The sequence below is a fragment of the Geotrypetes seraphini genome, chromosome 3 (genome assembly GCF_902459505.1).
Source record: "Geotrypetes seraphini chromosome 3, aGeoSer1.1, whole genome shotgun sequence".
Classification (NCBI taxonomy): Eukaryota; Metazoa; Chordata; class Amphibia; order Gymnophiona; family Dermophiidae; genus Geotrypetes; species Geotrypetes seraphini.
Genome location: NC_047086.1, coordinates 209,708,087 through 209,732,390, shown reverse-complemented (window position 1 = coordinate 209,732,390; position 24,304 = coordinate 209,708,087). Strand labels below are relative to the sequence as shown.

At 41.1% G+C, this 24,304-nt stretch overlaps 1 protein-coding gene across 1 annotated transcript in view; it reads left to right on the top strand.

The window, feature by feature from the left end:
- Window positions 1–281: 281 nt before the first annotated feature.
- SLC26A10 (solute carrier family 26 member 10) overlaps window positions 282–24,304 on the top strand; it is a 131,308-nt gene continuing 107,285 nt past the window's right edge. The window contains exons 1-3 of the mRNA XM_033938135.1: window positions 282–570; window positions 9,536–9,646; window positions 11,844–12,001. Coding sequence (XP_033794026.1) covers window positions 306–570; window positions 9,536–9,646; window positions 11,844–12,001 — 534 coding nt within the window. The 5' untranslated portion in view covers window positions 282–305. The remainder of the gene's footprint in view (window positions 571–9,535; window positions 9,647–11,843; window positions 12,002–24,304) is intronic.

The following is a 24,304-nucleotide window of genomic DNA, read 5'->3' as shown; positions in this document are numbered from 1 at the left end:
CTGGAAAGAATTCTGATTTACTGTAGTTCCAGAGAAATGCTGGAAAGAATATCGCTCCACCCCCTAAAAAAAAATCACACACACTTTTACTTCCATAAGAATGTCCTGATTTCTCTCTTGAAAAATCAGTGGGATTAATAAAGTTTTGGAGGTTAATTTGTGATCTGGCCCAACATTTTTGATTGGTTGGAAATCTTGTTCAGGAAACTAGGAGAGGGGGGTGGGAAGGAGGGGGGTATAAGAGGCCTTTCTGAGCACAGCCTAGGCAGAGTGTCAGGTTACTCCTGGACAGCACAGACTCTGAGATGAGCCAGCTCTCAGTATACAGAAACATCTACACGGAAGAGCAGTTTCAAAGGATTTATGGAGCTGCGGAAGACCTAGAAAAGCCTCTTGCAAACTTAAAAGAGAGACTGAAGCGGAGATGCAAGTGTTCGTGCAGAGACGCATGCCAGCTCCTGAGAGCCAGGCTGCCTATTGTGGACTGGATCCCCAGATACAAGCTGAAGAAATGGTTACTGGGGGACTTTATAGCAGGGCTGACAGTGGGAATCATTCATATCCCCCAAGGTAAGTGAAAGTGTTCCTGGATATGGCAGAACCGGGTGCTCGGATGCTGGTTTGAAAGGCATCTTCATATTTTGTGACATGTGGTGAAAGAAAAATGTGTTGGGGGTGAGAGGGGTGGGGGGCACAGCAGAACCCAACGCTCTATTGAAGTCAGTTGGATGCTTTTTTTTCTTTTTCAATACACAGCAAAAATAGAAGTTTAAGTTTATTAGGATTTTATATACCGCCTATCAAGGTTATCTAAGCGGTTTTTACAATCAGGTACTCAAGCATTTTTCCCTCTCTGTCCCGGTGGGCTCACAATCTATCTAACGTACCTGGGGCTATGGAGGATTAAGTGACTTGCCCAGGGTCACAAGGAGCAGCGCGGGGTTTGAACCCACAACCCCAGGGTGCTGAGGCTGTAGATCCAACCACTGCGCCACACACTCCTCCTATATACTATATATACAGATCAACAGTCAGAGTGCCCACATCCAGCAATTTTTTATTATTATTATTATTTTTTTAAAATATCAGCCACAGGAGTCAAAAAATTTCCAGATAACCAGTGACCCTATCCAAATAATACCAGGAGCTGCTGAAAAGTTTTCAGCCCAGCCAAGAAGAGAATGACGTGGATGTGGTTCAGTCGGTGATCTGAAACAATGGCAGCATTTCGTTTCTGCAAATTGGCACTTAACGAAATAAGATAACACTCTTTTCATCTACAGTGGCAAAATAACGCTCAGAATTTAGGAAGTTGGTGTTGGGCTGAGAACCTTTCAGCGCCCCTTCCTACAGTCAGCACCCGAACTTATCCAGAGGGCGATAATATGCAGTCCACTGTCTGGATAATGTGATCCAGATCATTTATCTGGACGACGGATTGCATATTGCCACTATGAAGGGAAGTTCTGGGACAACCTATCCTCTGACTTGCCAGTATAGAGCCTTGCCTTGTGAAGAACACAGAACAAACAAAAAGGCAAGCAAGATGCCCATTCCAACCATGTTAATTTTGAAGAATAAAAGTCACTTGAAGCAAAGAGTTAAAGACCTCTCCCCCCCCCCCCCCCGATCCCTTTGATTTGCTACAGTGGCACAGACTAGGGCCGAATCCAGTCGGGTTTTCAGGATTTTCCCAATGAATATGCATTGAAAGCAGTGCATGCACATAGATCTCATGCATATTCATTGGGGAAATCCTGAAAACCCGACTGGATTCGGCCCTCAAGGAGGGACTTTGGGGGACCCCTGGACTAGACAAACTGTACCTCAAATACTGTGTGCAGTTCTGGCCTGTGTATCTCAATAAAGATATAGCAGAATTAGAAAAGGTATAGAGAAGGGTGACAAAAATGATAAAGGGGAGATGGGACTACTGCCCTATGAGGAAAGGCTAGAGGCTAGAAGAAGAGATTTTGGTGGCACTTGTGTCTGCCTTTGGTATCCCCTGCACTAGTGTGTTAAGTTTTTTGGTATCCCCTGCACCTGGACTTTTAAGTTTTTCTGTTGGTCTTGTGTTCCCAGACTTGCGATTGGCTGTGATGGGAGTGGGGTGGGGGGGGGGGGGATTTGGCTACTTGGTTGTTTACTGTTTTGGCATATGTTTGCACATACCTTCTTGGAATTGTGGGTTTTTTGTTATGTTGCAGTATTTGGGCTCTGTGGGATGGGGGAAGGGAGGGCGGGATTGTATCTCTTTGTTTGGTTTGCCCTTTTCTATTGTATATTTTGTAATATTCAAGGTTTTCTTCTTGGCTAATAAAAAAGATTTAATTCCAACTTGGAGAAGAGACACTCAGGGCAGTAGCATGGTAGGGAGGGGCAGTCTGCCCTGGGTGCCATGTTGGTGGGGGCGCTGGCACCCCTCCTCTTCTCATTCCTCCCCTCTATGCATGTGCCCCCTTCCCTTCCCCCATACTTCATGGCGGTCCATAATGTGGTCTGCGACCCCGTTGGTTCTCCCACTGATGTCACTTCTGGGTGCTACGCATAGAGAGAGCCGACGGTCGCAAGGAGCATGTAGTTGACCACCACGAGCAACAACTTCAACTAGAGGTATGGGGGAAGGGAAGGGGCAATCAGGGAAGGAGTGGGCGGGGGAGGTCACATCTGGCAGGCAGGATCGGAGAAGGAGTGGGGGAAGATGAGGGTGGAGGAGGTGCACCATCGATCCAGGTGCTTCTCACCCTCGCTACACCACTGGCTCAGAGGAGATGTGACAGAGGTCTATAAAATACAGAGTGGAGTGAAACAGCTATACACGAATCACTTATGTACTCTTTCCAAAAATACTAGGACTAGGGGACATGCAATGAAGCTACTCCATGTATAATTAAACTCTGGAAGTCATTGCCAGAGAATTTGGTAAAAGCAGTTAGCTTAGCAGGGTTTTAAAATGGTTTGGAGAAGTTCCTAAACGAAAAGTCCATACGATGGACTTGGGAAGATCCCCTGCTTATTTCTGGAATAAGCAGCATAAAATCTATTTTTACTGTTTTTGCATCTTGCTAGGTGCATGAGACCTGGTTTGGTCACTGCTGGAAACAGGATACTAGGCTTGATGGACCTTTGGTCTGTTCCAATAGGATGATGCTTATGTTCTTCTCAACGTACCCTCCATTCCTCTAGCCATAATCTGCTAGCAATTCCATCGTTTAAGATTTATCAATACTATGCAAAATAATATTTTCTCCGTGTCCGCCCCCACGCTCTGGAATTCAGTGCAGCTTATTTACGAGAGATTAATATGTTAGACAATTTTAAGTCTAGCTTAAAAACTACGCTTTTTAAAGATGCTTATGCAGTATGACCGTCCTTTTAAGGACGTTTTAATCGATTACTAATCCAGTCCCCCTGGCTGGTCCAGCTGTTCTGGATAAATACCTTGTCCTCCTTTCCTTTTGGCTTTTTTCCCCTTGATTGTTCTTTCCTTTCAAACTGTTGTAGTTCTTCCCCTTTCTTTTGGGTCAGTCTATTAGGTATGTCATGTTAGTCTCAGTATTTTTTGTCATTTGATGTATTTTTGTTGTTAAGTTCTCATGTGTTTTGTATTTCCCTCTTTATGTAAAGCTGCTTTGACATTTGATAAAGCGAGATAACAAAATTTTAAAAAACTTGGAAACTTCTTATCTCTGATATTAGTTCCCCATTGTTAAAATTCTTCTCTGCCTGTTCACATTTCTTCTGGAAGTCCAAATGCAGGACTCTTTTCAGGATTTCCCCAATGAATATGCATTGAAAGCAGTGCATGCAAATAGATCTCATGCATATTCATTGGGGAAATCCTGTAAACCCGACTGGATTCCGGCTCTCGAGGACCGAAGTTGCCTACCCCTGTTCTAGATACTCAACCGCATCCACAGAAATAGCAGGAGCAATGAATGTGGGCATGTTTTGTACCTACCTATCTAGAGCAAATGTCAGTAAAGAAACTAGCCAGCTTAATTCAAATTAACCAGTAGGTTAATGTCAGCAAGTTAAATGCCCAAATTTACTAAAGCCAGCTGAGTGATACTTTGGAAGAAAAGCGGAAGAGAGAAAATATGATAGAGACATTATAAATACCTGCTAAAGACCATATGATCTATCCAGTCTGTACATCCATAACTTCCATTATCTCTTCCTCTCTTCCACACTTCCTTTTTAATTCAGATAGTCTGTCTCTACTACTACTACTACTACTACTACTACTGTTTCCTTGAAAATAAGCCCTACCCCAAAAATAAGCACTAGTTAAGACTGACCCCTGAAGCCCCGCCCCCATGAATGTCCCCAACACTCCCTGACTCCATCCCTGACATTATACTGCCTGATTTACTGAAAAAATCAGGCTTGTCAATTCAGCAACCCCCCACCCCTGCTGCTTTAGGAAGCCTCAGAGCGAAGGTATGTCAGTCTCACGGTGAGAAGGTCGGTGGGGTTCTGCTGCACAGGGGGATGGGAGGGAGGGATAGAAAGATGCTGCACATGGAAGGGGGGAGGGGAGAAAGGAAAGAGGAAGAATTGGGGTGGATGAGAAGAAGGGAGAGATTGTTGTACATGATAAAAAATAAGACATCCCCAAAAATAAGCCCTAGTAAGTTTTTTGGACCCCAAATTAATATAAGACACTGTCTTATTTTCGGCGAAACACGGTATTACTTATTTCTAGAGCACTACCAGATGTACACAGCACTGTACAGAGTCACAAAGGAGACAGTCCCTGCTTGAATGAACTTACAATCTAAAAACTATCAAGCCAGACAAACAGGATGCCAGGGTAGGGGTTACAGTTAGAGGGGATGGTTAAATTGTTGGCTAGGGTGGTGAGCAAAGGGCAGGGTTATGAGTTGAAAGCTGTCTCAAAAAGGTGGGGTTTCGGCCTACTTTTGAACAAGGGAAGGGGAAGAGCATGGTGGACAGATTCAGGTAGCTTATTCCAGGCATAAGTGGCAGCGAGCTGAAAGGAACAAAGTCTGGAATTGGAAGTGGAGTAGAAGGGTAAAGATACAAACAATTTCCTCCAGGAACTTGACCCAAACCTTTTTTAAACTCGGACATGCTAACCATTGTTACCACATGCACTGGCAATGAGTTCCAGAACTTAATTATTCTTTGAGTGAAAAAAATGTTTCCTCCTATTTTTAAAGTCTACCATCTCTACTGAGAGGCTATTTTTCACATCTGCCATTCTTTTCATAACTGTGTAGCCTAATGGATAATGCAGTGAGCTGAAGCTCTGGGGGCTCAGCTCAATTTCCACTGTGGCTTCTTGTGACCCTACATCTGGCCGTCCATTGTCCCAGTACAAGACTTACAGCCTCTTTTACAAAGCTGCACGGCAACAGCCCCGAAGTCCTTTAAATCTCTATGGGCTTCGGGGCCGTTAGCGCAGCGCAGCCGCTAGCGCGGCTTTGTAAAAGAGGCCGTTAGAGTATGAGCCCACTAGGGACAGAAAAAGTGCCTGCATATATAATATATTTAAACCATTTTGGTTGTACCCACAGAAAGGTGGTATATCCATGACATGCTGTTTGTCTTGGCTGTTTAAATTGTAAGCTCTTTTTAGCAGGGACTGTTTTTTTCTTCTTTGTGACTCTGTACAGCACTGCGCTATAGAAATAATTAATAGCAGTAGTAGTAGTATATCATGCCTCATTAATTCTATCTACTTTCCTTCTTTTGGAAACTTTGCTAAAACCAAGGTGTCCGAAATTTGTTTGTGGGATCCAGAGATGGTTTCATGTGTTTTCTGAGATATTATTCACTGGCTGCCTGTAGGGTCTCGAATCATCTTTCCTTGGTATCTGGTATCTGGCCCAGGTAATGACACTCTATCGGCTGTTGAGGACTTTAAGGTCTGAGGGGGGGGCGATACGACTGTCTTTGACAGAGTTTTCACATGTACATTATGAAAGTACAAGGACATCTGCAATCTCTTTGGCTGGAGTGACATTATGGAACAAATTAACAGGACCTTTAAGAGCACTTTGGGATCTACAAAACTGTAAGAAAGTATTGAACCCCACTTTATTTGTGGAAGCATTTTCAGTGATTGATTATTGGAAATTTATGAGGATATTAACATTGACATATGTGAATGTTTATTAGAAGTAATTGTTCCTTTGAAGAAATTATTGTATGTGCTTGCCTGTGGCGCAGTGGTTAAAACTCCAGCCTCAGCACCCTGGGGTTGTGGGTTCAAACCCACGCTGCTCCTTGTGACCCTGGGCAAGTCACTTAATCCCCCCATTGCCCCAGGTACATTAGATAGATTGTGAACCCATTAGGACAGACAGGGAAAAATGCTTGAGTACCTGAATAATCCCATGTAAACTGTTCTGAGCTCTCCTGGGAGAACGGTATAGAAAACTGAATAAATAAAAATTTTTATACTATGACTGTATTTTGTAATCTGCCTATGAATAGGCAGGTAAGAAATTTTTTAAATAAAGAAAATTATACTTTAAGCCAGTGTATTGCAAACTGTGTGCCGTGGCAGATTCCAGGTGTGCTGTGAGACGCCCAAGGAAGGGAGGCACCGGTGCCAGCTGTTTAAAGGATGTGCCTCTCGCAGCAAGAGACACGTCCTATGGGCAGTCAGCCGGCGCCGGTGCCTCTCCTGCTATCCATACCTCTCCCTCGCTAGAACCCCACCACGGGCGGCAATAAGAGTCTCAGGGCTGCGGCTCGAGCACATCCGCGCGTGTGCAGTCGTCTATGTGATGACATCACACATGCATGTGACATCATCACGTCGATGGCCACACACTTCTGGATGACCTCCAGTCGCGGCTCAGCTTTAGGTGCCATGGCTTTAAAAAGTTTGCGGCACACTGCTTTAAACTATGCTGTTATCCTATTTGAATAAAAGGCATTTATAAATCCAAAATAATTTTCTTTATTTTTACCATGGGATTTGATTAAACCTCTTTTGGCCAAAATGTCCAATGCTGGTCCCTTTTGCTTCTTAGACTTTATTCACCCAAGGCAGGTTACAACCAAACATTCACGATATAGAAATAAATAAATATACATATATGTAGTAATCACAGATCATAGAAGGCCCCTTTTGCAAAGCCGTGATAAATGCACCTTAGTCCATTCAGTTCCTATAGGCTTCAGCGCCTTTATCGTGGCAGAATCGCTAACGCAGCTTTGTAAAAGGGATCCAAAATTAAAGAAAATTTGATTTTTTTTAAAGATTGCCCAAATGCCAAGTGCGTAAGAATGCAAAGCAGATTTAAACAGTTTTAAATTGTCCAGTTTTCTGATTCAAATTGGCAAATTGTTCCATACATCAGGCCCATAAACTGATAAAACAACCAATTAACCCCCTCTTTTACTAAAGCCAGCAGCGTGGGCCGGCACAGGAAATGCTCCAACGCCCATAAGAATTCAATGGGTGTTGGAGCATTTGCTATGGACCTAAATCACATGGAATACGTTTCACTGTAAGCAAATCCTGCTGTAACAAACCAATAATAGATGGTATTGTTGAATTTCTACTGCCCTTTATCACTTAAATGTAGAGCATTTGCAAAATTCTGGCGCCCATCTGCAATAGGGCCTGATGTGGTCTCTGAAGCTTATTTGCTATAGCGTCTTGTTTGTTCAAGCAAAGGGATCACAGCCCTTTATGAGTGCACAATACTCCAAGGGCACACAAGACAGTAAGACTCGAGCAAGGACACATGAAATGAGTCTAGTTTTTTTTTTATATATGATGCCTTTTAAAATATAGGCTTTTTAATAATAGTGTAATATGTGGAATATCTTTTGTTCTTTCATTTGTATGACACTGTTTTTCATTAAAAATCAATAAAGAATTAAAAAAAAAAAAAAAAAATATAGGCTTTTTTTGATATTTAATGAAAATGAAAAAATATTTCAGTGTTTTTCTACTGTGCGCAGTAGTGGGGTTGAATTCTCTCTAGATCCCTACATTCTTTTCTGGTGTGAGTTTTTTTTTGCCAATGATAAAAACAACGCTAGCTTAAAAATCATCAATGATTGCTATGTGATATAATTGAGGCTTTTTCTCCACCTTTTTGTGTGAATGTAAGATCTGAGAAACTGAGTCCACTGCTGGTGAGTGACATTTTTCTAAATTATTGTGGTTTTATTGTCACTTCAATTTATTTCTGAGAGACATTTAAATACCTATGTGGTGTAATGCGCATGAGTCGAGTCTCTTTCAATTTAAAGGAAGCTCTGGAATGAGAGGGCATAGGATGAAGTTAAAAGGTGATAGGAAAGAGGCACTAGGGGCAACGGACCATGATACTGCAAACACAATACTGAATATAGACCTGCACACATTTGCCCGCACGCTATTGTCTAGCTCGCAATTGTCTTGCGCTATAAAGACCTGCATGCATTTGTCTTCTGCGCTGTTAGCTTGAGCTCATTTGTCTGCACGCAAATGACTATGAACCCAGTTCAACACCAGAGAAAGAAAAACAGCACTCTATGCTTTGGAATATAAAAAAAAAGCAGTGCAAATTTACAGTAAAACTGCATTTTCCGTTCATGAAATTAGAAATAAATTTTTTTTCTACCTTTATTGTCAGGCCATTTTATTCTTTTTTATCCCAATTTCTGCCTTCTTCTGTCTTTTCTTAATTTTCTTTACAGGGTCTGCACTCTATCTGCCTCTTCTCTCATTCCTGTCTTCACTTCTTCTCCTACATACATCTATGACTTTAACCTTTTCCTTTCAGTTTTCCTCCATTTATTTTTCTGCATCTGTTTCTATTTCTCCAGTTATTTTGCTAACTCTTCCCTCTCTCCCCCTTCCAGCATCTTCTCTTTCTCTCTCTTCCCCCCTTTATTTTCACTCTTCTAACCAGTATCTACTGTCTTGCCTCCTCCATCCAGCATATCCTCTCCCCTCTTTTCTCCAACATCTGATATCTCCTCATTACCTTTTACCCTTTGCTTCTTCCAACAGAGTTGTGGGTCAGGGGCAGTCCCAACATGTGAGGCAGGCAGCTGATTCCTCCAAGCGGCGGCCGCAGCAGACCTCCATGCTGTTTGCCGGCCGCCAGGAGGAGGGGGAAGTCAGGAGTCAGCGGCACATCCAGAATCAGATTGCGAGGAACCCTGCCTTTGGTCCTGTCCCTGTCCTGCTAAACCAGCTAGCAATAACTAAGCCAGACGCCACAGGGGTCTTCCCTCTTGCTAAATTTCATCCCGCCCCTTAAAATCAGGAAGTAACTTCAGAGACTGGCAGAGCCATCTCTACCTACCTTGGCCATGGTTCTAACACAGTACATTTGATATAAATAAAAATGAAACAAAATTACAAAACTGGCGTCAAAACACTTCATATTCCAAGCTGCTTAGACAGCAAGGGAGTACACAGAGAACAATGCAATAACAGTACATCTCAAGCAAGCTGAACCTCTTCCAAAAAAAAAAAAAAAAAGTACCTGTACAATGAAATAAGATGAGAAGTAGACATTTCCTTAATCTTTTTGTTTTGATTTTTCCACAGGAATGGCCTTTGCTCTTCTGACTTCAGTGGCTCCAGTCTATGGCCTCTACACGTCTTTCTTCCCAGTTGTTCTTTATATGCTGTTTGGAACTGGTCGCCATGTGTCTACTGGTGAGTGGAATGTCTACTAGATCATTTTCTCTCCATGTAAAATTTGTTTTTCAAATTGTAGTGAAATATCTGTCAGCTGCAGACAGTGGCAGAAGCATAGGCATTGGAAGGGGGGGGGAGTACAGGGGTCTTGGCCTCCCAAAAAATTTACGGTGGTTCTGCTCCCCCCCCTACCTCCTCTTTTAGCTCTAATTTTAAATTTTCAGCGCGTGGCATGTTATTCTTTCCTTCCTTCCTCTCCTCCCCAGCGGGACCCTGCAGCACGACATCTCTCTTCACTTCCCAACTTCCACACCTCCTGGTGTAGAAGGACTGAGGTTGAGATAGACACTATAAAGAATGACACGGGATGGTTTCCTGCGGTTATCTGCGGAGACGGAAACGGTGATGAATTTTGTCACTGTGTCATTCTCTAATTAAAAGCTTGATATATTCCCCATAACTATGTGCCAGTATGGGGTGTATCCGCAGAAGTTTCATCAGCAGGAGACCTGAAGTTATGATGCCGTTGTACAGAGCCATGGTGAGGCTACACTTGGAGTACTGTGTTCAGTTTTGGAGACCACACTACCGAAAGGACGTGCTGAGGATCGAGTCGGTTCAGCGAACGGCCACCAGGATGGTCATGGGGCTCAAGGATCTCACATATGAAGAAAGACTAAAGAAATTGCGACTGTACTCGCTCGAGGAAAGAAGAGAACGGGGAGATATGATTGAAACGTATAAATACATCACGGGACGCATCGAGTCAGAAGATGATATCTTCTGGCTCATGGGACCCTCGACCACCAGAGGGCATCCGCTGAAAATCAGGGGAGGGAAGTTTCATGGCGACTCTAGGAAGTACTTCTTTACCGAAAGAGTGGTAGATCATTGGAACAGACTCCCACTCCAGGTGATAAAGGCCAGCAGCGTGACGGATTTTAAGAAAAAATGGGATACTCTTGTGGGATCTTTAAGGGAGTAAATTCAGGGGGGGGGATACTTGGAATGGGCAGACTTGGTGGGCTATAGCCCTTTTCTGCCACTTTTTTCTATGTTTCTATGCTTCTATATAAATGTTAAGTGCATTAATACCCAGCTTTGATAGTGTTCTCTGAAGGAAAGTAGGCGCCTTCTTTCTGTTACAGAATAGGCTCTGACTGTGCCCCCTCTGGGCACCCAATTGGAGGCATCAAGTTAGAGAATTGTCCCCAAAGAGTCCGGTCTTTTATAAAACTAGCAATTACTTAGCCGGCTCTTAGCAGAAAATTTTGTTTCTTCTACAAAACCAGCGATCATATTTCTGGTTCTATAGACGTTCCTTTTCGCTTGGAGCTTCTTCTGGAGCGTGGATTCGCCAGCTATAAAAAAAAGAACCTTTTGCAGTGCTGTGCCGTTGTATTTTAGAAGCACTGCAAAAAGCATACAATTGCAGAGCAATGCAGACTGGCAGATAAACAATAGCCAAAGGAAACCACACAGTAGAAAGTGAAAGAGCTTTTTTTAATAGTTGGCGGATCCAGCCTCCAGAAGAAGCTCCAAGTGAAATGGAACGTCTATAGAACCAGACATATGTTCGCTGGTTTTGTAGAAGAAACAGAATTTTCCTGCTGTAATGGAAGTGAATTGTGAGTCAGACTTCTATTGAGAATTTTCTCTTTCTCATCCTGGGATGGAATGATCTGGATTTGAACTGAGAGCCAGATACTGTTACTGTTCCAGTTCTGTTAGTAAATTACATGTTAAAATAATACTACAATCACATAAGGTGCATGAAACAAACTAATATTAATACAAGGAAGGTTTTAAAGTTTTTTTTATCAATGACTATGTGCTGGATGGCATGGAGGTTTATGTGATAACCTGTGTTAAATAAAGCATTACTGAGATCTTTTCCTTCCTTTAAAACATTTCTCTGTAATAACATGTGAGTGCTATATACTTACTATTGATAGGGTTATCTCCTTTTTCTAGAGCCATAAGGTAACCCTATCTTTCAATGCTAAAACTATAACAGGTAAAGTCCTTTGCCTTTTGTGTCATGTAAAAGTATGGATGGTTCAGGTAATGCCATTATTTACACAGAGTTACTGCTAGACAGACGCTTATGTCAGTCTTTCTCCTCAAAATCCGCATACCCAGTAAAAGATGTACAGATAGCTCAGCAGGCAGCTTATCTAGGATTTTGTCATGCTTTGGGTTTGCCATCATACAGGTACTTTTGCCATCCTGAGTTTGATGACTGGATCCGTGATTGAGCGCCTCGTTCCAAAACCTCTGGATCTGAACTCCACTAGTGCTGAGCTGGCAGACATTGAGCAGCGGAGGATCGGAGTAGCCGCAGCCATCGCTTTCTTGATGGGACTTATCATGGTGAGATAATAAGGAGCAGTTACCACTCTGACTAGGAGAATTTCATCTCTGGGTGTTTCTTTAATCGACACAATTTTTACTTTCCTTTTTTTCGCTTTAAGATAATTAGCTAATAATCTTCCCACCTTATTCGAGTTTCCATAATACAGAGCCTGTTGAGAAAACAAATCTTCTCTGGCCAGTTGCAAAGATATCTCATTATATTTATATTTTGCTTTTAAAAGGGCCTGTAATGTAATTGGTTCCCATTTCATAGCCAATGTGGACTCCAATTCCTTAATATTTTGTTCCAAATTAGAAAATTCTCTTTTTCTTTGTTTCCTAATATGTACCAAATAAGAAATGATTTGTCCCCTCATGGTACCTTTAAAAGCATCCCACAATGTTTCCAATGAGATTTCCTCTGAAGCATTGAATTAAAAATATTTATTCATTTTTAATTGAAATTCTTCAAGAAAGTTTGATTCCACACAGGTCTACAACTATCCTGTTCAGCATATTTAAATTCAATCCAAACTCTACCATGATCTGAAAAAATATGATGGTTTTTGTTACCTGCTGAACTAGTTGATCTGAAACAAAAACATAATCTATTCGTGAAAATGACTTGTGAACATAGGAGCAGAAAGAAAACTCCCGAGCATCCACAGGATTAAATTGTCCAACCCTAATGACTTTAAAATTTTATTAGGATTTTTATCCAGTAATGGGTCCATAACAGCATTAAAGTTCCTTGCCACTACTACATTAGAAGTAGCCAGTGGTAGTATCAACTGTTGAAATGTTTTGAAAAAGTCCATTTGATTTGAATTAGGGGCATATATATTGAATAGCGCCAGTGTATCATTCCCCAAGCTTATATTCACATGAACCCATCTGCCAAAGGGATCTGCAGAAATCTGATTAAATATAGCCGAACATTTCCTATGGACCAGGATAGCCACCCCGCCTTTTTTCCCACAGCCGAAACAAAGAAACAATGTTTAACCCATCCCCCTTCTAGTTTCTTTGATCCCATAGCGGATAGATGTGTTTCCTGTATGTAATATATATCCACCTCTTGTTGCTCTATGAAATTAAGTGTTTTCTTTCTCTTAATTGGATGATTGAGCCCATTGACATTCAAGGAATATACTTTAAAATTCATCATTACCATTAAAAAAAATATATGCCCAATATTTATCTGTTTACCTAAAAATAATTTTATACACATCCAGGGTACCCCCTCCCTTACCCACCCCTTCCCTCCCCCCCAATAATAATACGAACTCTTGGATGCGAGCATTGGATTAATAGCCATTCAGCCCTCCCTCAATGCCAAAACAATCAAAACTCCCAACCAAAAAAAAAAAAAACACATTTAGAAGCATACACTTTAAATAATTAACTAATAAATGAATCAGTATAACACTTTAAACATAAATTCATTAGATCCAAACATGTTACCAGTCTGTTTTTCCCCTCAAATGTATATATATCTGTTTTAAAATCTTTAACTACTACTTTATATATATTTAAATTATAAAAACATAAAACATTTAGGGGTCCTTTTATCAAGCCGCACTAGCGGGGTTACCCCTTCGGACATTTCATCACGCGCTAACCCCCGCGGCTGGCTAAAAAACTAACGCCTGCTCAATGCAGGCGCTAGCGGCTAGCGCGGCAGGCGGTTTAACGTGCGTTAAAACCTTACCACAGCTTGATAAAAGGACCCCTTAAATAACTCTTTTATATTTGATGACAATAACTTCTAGAATATATACTATAGTTTCCACCTTAAAACTAATTTTAAATTTATAAATAGACCCCTACAAATCAGTCTAATAAATCCAAAGACCATATCCCCTATTATTAAAATTAACAATCAAACATCCCGACCCAAAAAATAAATATTTCAAAACATATATTTTAAGATAATCAACTAAAGGCTCCTTTTATTAAGCCGCGCTAGCGGTTTAACACACGTAATAGCGCATGTTAAACTGCCAGCTGCACTAGCCGCTACCGCCTCCTCATGAACAGGCAGTAGTTTTTAGCCAGCGCGGGGGTTAGCGTGTGATGAAAAGTCACACGCGTTAACCCCGCTAGTGCAGCTTGATAAAAGGAGCCCTAAATAAATGAATCAGTAAAACATTTTAAACATAAATTCATTAATTCCAACATGTTAACAATCTGGTGTTGTTTTAAAATCTTTTAATATTAATCTTACATATATTGAAATTATAAAATCATTCAAATAACTTGTTATACTTGATGACACTAACTTCTGGAATATATATTATAGTTCCCTCCGTAAAAATTATTTTAAATGTAAAAATTTTTCCTTACAGTTCAGACTTATAAATCCAAAAATCATATCCCCCTCAATCAAAGTTTATTACATTTCTTCTCCTAAATTTCAAATAGAAATAAATAAATAAACTAAATAAATTTCTAATAATACTAACCTCACCTGGATATAGTATATGGTTATTACTACCTAGACCACAACAAACATTTATCAAAACACCCATTCAGCAATACATTTACACCATTTACACCTCCCAAGACTTAAAATAGAAATTATGGAAATCCATTGTAATAATCTTTATGTACTAGTAGTGACTAATTAATTCCCAAATATAAAGTAGTATTGAATTAATGAAAAGTTATGTTAAATAAATAGTAATAAAAAATAAATATTTAAATAATAACTCAAGACAAGGGACCAGAATGCAAGTTAATATATTCTTCTAGCACTGCCGGATCATCATAATTCACAGTTTTATTTAAATGAGTCACTTTCATATGTGCAGGATAAAATAATCTATATCTGGCTCCCATTTGTTTAAGCTGATCTCTGAGACTTAAAAACTTTTTCCTTTTGTCCACCATATTTTTTGCAAAGTCTGGAAAAAAAAATAAAGTCTTGATTGTTGCCATTTTATAACTTTCCCTTGCTTAGCTTTGTTCAGGATCTCAAATACCTGCTGATATCTTAAAAGTTTGAAAATGATAGGTCTAGAGCTATGTGATGACCCTGCTCTAGACGAAATTCTGTGAGCACGATCTATTTCAAATGGATGATGAAGAGTTAATGAGAAGATCTTCGGAATGTTCTCCTCTAAGAAAAGAATTAAATTATCTCCTTTGGCTCCCTCCTGTAGACCCACTATTTGAACATTGCATCTTCTACTGCGGTTATTAAGATCTTCTACTTCTCTCTCAAGACTGCTTTTGACCAAATTCCCTTTTTTACAAATTGATCTTTGATTTTCAGATTCCATCATTCGTTCCTCTAATTGATCTGTACGAATATTACTTATCCTCAATTGATTAGTCATATTTATCATTTCCTCCTGCATAGTCTTGATATCAGTACGGTTTTCCTGCAGCATGTCCTTAATAACTTGAAGCTCTTCCAGTACCAGACCAAACTGATCATCAGGATCAGACGGTAGTGGGATCTTAGATGGAGTAGTATGATAAGTTTTAGATCTTTTTGCTTTCCCTGCAGCTCCCCAGCTGGTTTTAATTGTGGCATTCTACCTTGCAGGTGCACCTTGATGATCTCACAATGAGGTTACCATTGTGCAGCTGCAAACCTCCATTTGCAATGAAGTAGAAGCCATGCTAAGGTCTGTATCTGTTTTTTTCTGTTTTTAACCTTTTGCAAATCTATTTATTTTTGTCATGTGCTTTATTTGCTGAATCCACATGTTTCAAGAATGACCTCATTGGAGCAATCATTAGTGAGAAAAAAGGGTAGCTTTTTAACAAGAAACATAAATATGTTTTTTTCCATGTTTTGTGCTTCAGTTAATGGATCTTTTCCTCTAATTAGCAAATACCATTACTGTTTGCCCCCCAAAATAGAAGGTTTTGCATGCAATATCCTTATATTGATGTGCCCTGTTTATGTGGTGGCTTATTAAATGTATTTTGAGCTTAATAAAGCAAAAATAAAAACCCAGAGAGCTACCCTGTCTCCCCAAAAATAAGACCTATCCAGAAAATAAGCCCTAGCATGATTTTTAAAGATGCTTCTAATATAAGCCCTACCCCAAAAATAAGCCCTAGTTAAGATCGACTCCCAAAGCACCTCTCCCCCAATGTCCCTGAGACTTCCCTACTCCATCCCTTGACCCTGACACTAGTGCTGCTCGATTTGCCTAAAAAATCGGTCTCGTCAATTCAGTAACCCCCATCCCGGTAAGACCTGACATACCTTCACTCCGAGGCCTCCTAAAGCAGCGGCGGCGGCAGTGCTCTGAATGGGCAGAAGGAAGGCCTCGGCAGGGAAGGCCCGCAAAGCAGCCCATTCAGAGCGCTGCTACCGCTGCTGTTTTTGGAGGCCTCAGAGTGGAGGTATGTCAGGTCTCACCGGGATGGGGAGTTACTGAATTTATGAGACCGATTTTTTAGTCTCATGGTGGGAGGGTCAGTGGGGTTCTGTTGCATAGGTGGATGGAAGGGAAGGATAGAAAGATGCTGCACAACGGGATGGGTGAGAGGGGATGAAAGATGGTGCACATGGCGGGGTGGGGGGAAGAGAGGAAAGAGGAAGAATTGGGATGGAGGAGAGGAAGGGAGAGATGATTGTTGTACATGAAAAAAAATAAGACATCCCTGAAAATAAGCCCTAATGTGTTTTTTGGACCCAAAATTAATATAAGACACTGTCTTATCTTCGGGGAAATCCGGTATTTAACATATCGCATTAAGGATGTCCAAACTGTGCCTAAGTACCATCCTTAGAACTCAGGTCTATTTGAAGCCTAAACTATGTTCAAAAGTAGACTTCCTTACAATATCTATAAGACCTAGTTTTACAAGTGCTATGCAGCTTGCTTGCTCACTCTGTAGCACACTGGTTAAACCTCTAGCCTTCTATCCTAATGCTGCTGGTTCAAATTCTAGTCACTCTGTCTGATGGAAGAGAAATAAATAAAAGCATTAAAATAGATCCAACTGCCAGTATTACAGTTATAATGAAAAATAGCATAAAATTGCCATTCTAATAACATAATGATAAAATATTATAACATTAAAGACATTGTTTGGACGTCTAAATCTCACCTAAAACCTGATTCTCTAAAGGACACCTAAAAAGTTAGACATCTAAACAGTGCTGAAAGCCGCTGAGCGCGATTCTACAAAGGATTCCTAAGATAGGCACCTAATTGGCGCCTAACATTAGATGTGTTTTGCAGAATCAGGTCCAAAGGGTCTCTGAGGCTCTAAAGCAGATATTCAGGTGACTTGATGTTGGTACCTAAGAGACATGTAGCTGTAAGTGATTCTGATTTCTTCAATGTCTAGAGCTGTTCCAGGATCCTATAGAAGCATAGAAACATGACGGCAGATAAAGGCTAAATGGCCCAGCCAGTCTGCCCATCCACAACATCCTCTATCTCCTCTCCCTAAGAGATCTCACATGCCTGTCACATACTATCTTGAATTCAGATACAGTGTTCATGTCTACCACTTCCATTGGGAGACTATTCCATGCATCTACCACCCTTTCTATAGAGAAGTATTTTCTTACATTACTCCTGATCCTATCTACTTCAGTCGATGCCCTCTCCTTCCGGAGTTTTCCTTCATTTCCTTCATCCTATACATTAACGCCACGGTGATATTTAAATGTCTCTATCATATCCCCACTCTCTCGTCTTTCCTCCAGTGTATACATATTAAGTTCTCTAAAAATCCATCAATACAACAGCTTCTCTGAATGGCTTCCATATACAATCTGAGGCTTTTCCTACTCTTTGGTTTGCTTTATTGAAATTAAATGGTTGATAATAGACGTCTAAAGAAGTAGTTAAATATGTGAGATTTGTTGGTAAGCTTTTTTCAGGGGCTTCCCTTAGTAGGTGAATTCTATTTGGAGTTTTTTGGTTACTTTGATAGTTTAAAACATACTACCCCTGTATTGGATACAAGATTTTGACTAACCCTATCATATATGCCAGGGGTTGGTCATGCAATATCAAAAATATTAGTACAGTACACAAATTTTGAATATCACTCTTGCCTTCATAGGTAGCCAGTGTAGTTGGACTAGTAAATTTTAACACCTGGCATATCAATCAGTCTGCTATGTTCTGCAGCATTTGCAGTGTTCTCAATACAGATTTGTTACTTCCTGTAAAGATAACTTTACAATAATCCAAGTGTGCTAAAGTGTCTGGACAACTATTTGAAAAATAGAGCTTTATAAAAATTTTAGTGGCGTGGAAAGGGTAATTATAAATTGTTTACTCTTTCAAAAAGTATAAAGACTGAGGGAGCATTCAATGAGGTTTCTAAGTAGTAAATTTAAAACCAATCAGACGAAATAGCATTTTTTCACTCAACACATACTGCCTCTTTTACAAAGCTGCGCAGCAACGGCCCCGAAGCTTTTAAATCTCTATGGGCTTCGGGACCATTAGCGCAGCAAAGTCGCTAGTGCGGCTTTGTAAAAGAGGCCGATAGTTAAGCTTTGGCATTCATTGCTGAAGGATGTGGTAAAAACTGATAATATAGCTGGGTTTAAAAAGTTTGAACAAGTTCCTGGAGGAAAAGCTCATAAATCATTAGTGTACATGAAGAAAACCACTGCATATCCCTGAAATAAGCAGCCTGAAATATATTGACTTTTTGGGATCCTGCCAGTTGCTTGTGAAGTGGATTGACTAATATTGAAAACAGGATACTAGGCTGAGCCATATGGACCTTTGGTTTGAATGGGTATGGCAGCTCTTACTTATGTTCCATGTTAGGAGTCACTGCCCAGGAAAAGGATCTAGGTATCATTGTTGAGGATATGTTGAAACCCTCAGCTCATTGTCCAGCGGCAGCTAAGAAAGCGAATAGAATGTTAGGAATTATCAGGAAAGGAATGGAAAACAAAGATGAGAATGTTACAATGCCCTTGTATTGCTCTATGGTACGGCTGCACCTTGAATACTGTGTGCAATTTTGGTCACCGTATCTCAAAAAAGATGTAGCAGAATTAGAAAAGGTACAGCGAAGGGAGACATAAATAATAAGAGAGATGGGATGACTTCTCTATGAGGAAAGGTTAAGCGGCTAGGGCTCTTCAGCTTGGAGAAGAGACGGCTCAGAGTTGATAAGATAGAGGTCTATAAAATAGTGAGGGTAGTGGAAAGGGTAGATGTGAATTACTTGTTTACTCTTTCCAAAAATACTAGAACTAGGGGGATGCGATGAAGCTACTTAATAGTAGATTTAAAACAGATCAGAGAAAATATTTCTCCACACAATGTATAATTAAACTCTGAAATTTGTTGCCAGAAAATGTGGTGAAATCAGGTAGCTTAGCAGGGTTAAAAAAAAGTTTAGCTAATTTCCTAAAAGAGAAGTCCATAAGCCATTATTGAGATGGCTTGGGGAAATCCACTGCACATTCCTAGGATAAGCAGTATAAAATCTGTTTTACTACTTGGGATTTAGCTAGGTACTTGGGACCTTGGTTGGCTATTGTTGGAAAAAGGATGCTGGGCTTGATGGACCTTCGGTTCTGACCTAGTACGGTAATTCGTATGTTCTTATGTTTTTAAGATTTGCATGCACTGCCTCTATTATATGCAAACTTAATTTATGCATATTGATTGATGATGTCCTAAAATCCCACAGATTCTAGTACAGGTTTGGGAAGTCCTGCATTATGCAAACTATATAGTATAGGGAACATTTTATGACTATGCACACAAGTGAAAAGTATGCTTATAGGGGTTAATATTCACAGTCAGTTAACTGAGCAGTTTTGGATCCTGATGGGACAGTAGAAGTTAAGGTTACCATTCATCCAGGTTTCCCCAGACATGTTTAGATGTCTGGGCAGTTTTTTTAAATTAGAGAATGTGTGCTTGTCTGTCCAGGTTTGAAAAATTTGAGCCGCCCGCTAGCCCACCCACCCACTTTGGGCTAAGCATAATGCATCCAATCTCCCCCTCGACCCACCAGTCTGGCTTGTTTCCTCTCCTCCTGGCACTTCCCCTCTAGTCTCTCCCTCCCCCCACAGTCTTCCAAGCCTCAGATTCATTGCCAGCAGTGTCATTGATTGAGCACCCACTGCTGGCCAGCTCCTGAACTCTTCTCTCTGCTGCATCCAACTTCCTGTGATGCAATTTCCTATTACCATGCAGGCGGAATGTGGCAGAGAGAAGAGTTCAGGAGTTGGCTGGCAGCGGGTATCTCAATCACTGACATTGCCAGCAACGTATCTGAGGAGTGGAAGACCATTGGGTGGGGTGGGGAATAGCAAGAAATACCAAAATGACATGGTAAGATGCTGCTTGGAGGGAGAGGGGGGAGGAAGAAAGAGCTGGTAGGGAGATTGGAGGAGAGGAAAGGAAAGGAGAGGGGAAGGAGAAGGGCGGAGAGAGCAGATGAAGGTGGAGTGCAGAGATCAGATGAGGGAGAGGAGAGAGACAGAGACATGAGAGAGAGAGAGAGAGAGAGAGAGAGAGAGACTGATTGATCCTGGGAAGGGGGTCAGCAAAGAAAGATGTAGAGAGAGACAAAGAGGATGCTGCTCAGAAAAGGGATAGTGATGCACAGGGGTGATAGGGACAAAGAGTGCAGATGTTGAAGGGTAAGATGAGAGAGATGCTAGATGGGGGGGATGGAGAGGAGAGCTACCATAGCATGGGGTGTGGGAGATAGATGGGAAGGAGAGGGAAATAAAGATGCCAGACCATGGAATGGGGAGGGAGGGAGAGATGGAAAGAAAGGAGTTACCAGACCTGGGGAGAGGAAAGGAAAGGAGAGAAATGCCAAACCATTGAGGGGAAGGGGAGAGGGAGGGGGAAGGGAGGGAGAGAAGGAAAGAGACCAAGATGGGGAAGGAAGTAAGAAAATGAGAGGAGAGGAGAGACATGCCAGAGCAGGGGGGAGGGGAGGTCAGAGAAAGGAGAGATAAAAATGAAGAGAGGGGTGAAGCTGGAATGAATAAAGGAGAAAGGGGCCCAGGCTGGATGGAAGGGGGAGAGGGTAGACAATTTATGGAAGGGGCATAGAAAGAAGACAGATGCTATATGGAAGGGGGAGATGGCAGACACTGGATGGAAGGTGCAGAGGAAGAAGGCAGATGTTGGATGGAAGAGAGATGACGGGCTGGATGGAAGGAAGAGAGTGAAGAGAAGATTAGGAAAGTAGAAACTATGGTAGACAAAGGTAAAAAAAAAGATCTTTTTTGTGCTTTAGGATAAAGTAGTATTGTAACTGTTTTGAAAAACATTTATATAGAGGAGGGGGGGCGTAAAAAATAATTGGCCCCAGGCATCAGATATGCCAGGTATGCCACTGTGGTCACCTGATCCACTGGCGTGTGCATATGGCTCAGTTTGTGGAAAGCGGGGGGCGGGGCTTGGATTAGGCTGGGGTGGGGCAGGGTGAGACCGGGTGCGGGATCATGTGTCCTCTTTTTTGTCTTCACAAATATAGTAACCCTAGGCGAGGTACTTAAAACTGGACAGTTCCATTGAATAACCACCCTGACCTCTGCAGCACTCTCTGGTTAGTGCTGGGGTAGGCTGGGGACAGAGTCAGAATGGAGCTGGGAGTTATGTGGGCACCATTTAGAATTGGTACCACATAGCTGACCAGGCACCTTGGTCTCAATAAATATCCTAACTTGGTTAGGGTACAGTACTGAATATTGGTCTTTCCTGGCACATATTCAGTGCCAGTCCCAGGATAGGGCCTGCTATGGAATAGCTGGGTCTAATTTTGTGATATTCAGTGTTTAAAAAAACCACTAGCCGCCGATGGCTGAATATTGAGCCCACAGTTTTTTTGTCTGGATAAGCTCAGCTTATTCATTAAGCAGGATTAGGCATTCACCTAGCATGGCAATTTCTGGAAGGTGGGGGGAGGCAAAGATCAGCTGCAGTCAGCTGTTAACGTTGATAGTAGCAGGATCCATCAAATTTCAAAATAAGTGTTGCCTTTCAATCAGAATTATAATTTGTTGTTCATACGATTTATAATGTTTTTTTAAAGAAAAGCTATTTATGGGTATTATTAATTTAAAAATAAATTGAAGGATTATAAATAAAGATTTAATAGGGATTGTGAGGAGGTGGTGGACATAAATGATTACAAAAATATACAAGACAGGAACTTGAAATGATATATACATCATAAGAGGTTCTTAAGACTGAGGTCTGTACAGTTATGATATGTCCACCACTAGATTAATTGCTCAGAGAGGGAACAAGAAGAATATAATTAGAGACATACATACAAAAAAGTGAATGTTAGGAATTGATGACAATTTGTTATCTTGGCATTTAAAATCTGTTTTGATAGATTCATCACTAAATTGTCTATTTTTTGATCATCTGAATACCCCCCCCCCCCCATTTTTTTACTATAATTAACAAGTCTTACTGGCATGGAAAACCTTTTGTGCAATGGGGCTCCAGTCCTTGTGTCTTTTAATTTATTTGCATTTAGCTCTTGCCTTTTTCATTAGCAGCTCGGGTGAGTTATACTCGTACTTAGATACATTAGGTACTTCCCTGTCCTGGAAGGTTTAGAATCTTAGGGGCCCTTTTACTAAGCTGCGTTAAAAAGTAGCCTGTGCTTTTATTAGCGCTTGGGTTTCCTATGCATTGAGGCCACTTTTAGCATAGCTGTAAAATGGCTGCATCTTCCATGTTCTGAATTAATGGCCATTCGCTAATTTCCAAATTAGTGCATGGACATTAGTTTGTGAGCCCTTACCGCCACCTATTTCAAGGCAATAAAGGCTTCCATTCTAACCAGGGTATACCTACTCTCCATCCCCAAACATGCCCCCCACGCTAAAAAATAAAATCAATTTTGTAGTCGGTAGGAAGAGCACCCGATCCCATCGACAAACAATGTATTTTCGAAGACCTAGTAATGGCCTACAAATTCTTCCACAACATGGTAGCGACCTATATGGCCTCCAAACTTCCGCCCTATGCCCCGAATCAACTGCTCTGCTCTCAAGATGAAAAGCGATTATGTGTGCCCTTGGGACGGGCTCTCCACCTTGAGAACGCCCGAAAAAGATCTTACTCGCACTTCCTACCACGCCTTTGGAACAAACTACCTACCCACATTAGATCATTAGAAGGCCTACTGAGCTTCAGGAAGACAATAAAAACTCATTTCTTCCCCTGACCCTCTAATAGAATATGCCTATCCAAATTCCCCTAAACTGCTGACAAAGTGCCTGACCCTCGAGTCTCTAATGCTATGTGCTTCATACCATACCATGTTTTCTCTCTCAATGTTCTGTCACATCTTGTCATACTGTTCACCATCTTTGTCCTAATATATAGACCAGTAGTCTCAAACTCGTGGCCCGGGGATCACAAGTGGCCCTCCAGATACTATTTTGAGGTCCTCGGTATGTTTACCATAATTACAAAAGTAAAATAAAACAGTTTCTTGATCATTTGTCTCTTTAGCTATAAATTACAATATTATTATTAAGACTTAGCCAAAAGGAAAGATTTATAAACTATAAAGAGTTTTACCTCATGCAAAATTGTCATTTCTTTAATAAGCAACAGCAAACAGAAAATCCAACACAACTGCAATCAAATATCGGGACGAAGAACAAAAAAACAGAGACTGCAGTGATGATGTGCAGGACGCCAAGACTTTATTGAACAATCGTAAAAACATGAAACAGTTTGTATCCAAAAGGACTGATAAGACATGGTCCGTGTTTCAAAGAAACACTCCTTCCTCAGGGGTCCTAATGCGTGTCAAAACAAAATAACCTGATGGATAACAACTGAATAAAAACAATGACTACGGTCAGTGCTCTTGCGCGATGCAGGGCCAAACAGTGAATATACAGTAGTTTGCATTAGGATAATGTAGCTTAGAGCTAGGAAAGATACGTAAGCCAGGATAAGCTAAAGGGAAGAAATCCTATATTATAGCCTCACCGAGAAATGTGTTGTAGAAAATAATAATTAGTTATTGTAAAAATTTGAAATGTGCTATAGAAGACAATAAGAAGTTTGATGTTTAGGGATTCACTAGCTGACTTTGCTGTTAAAGCCATAGGATACAGCGTAAGAATATAAGAATAGCCTTACCGGGTCAGACCAGTGGTCCACCTAGTCCAGTATCCTGGCTTTACAGTGGTCAATCCAGGTGACAAGTACCTGGCCAAAACCCAAATAGTAGCAACATTCCATGCTACTGATCCAGGGCAAGTAGTGGCTTCCCCCATGCCTGTCTCAATAGCAGATTATGGACTTTTCCTCCATGAACTTGCCTAAACCTTTTTTTAAACCCAACTACATTAACCTCTGTTAC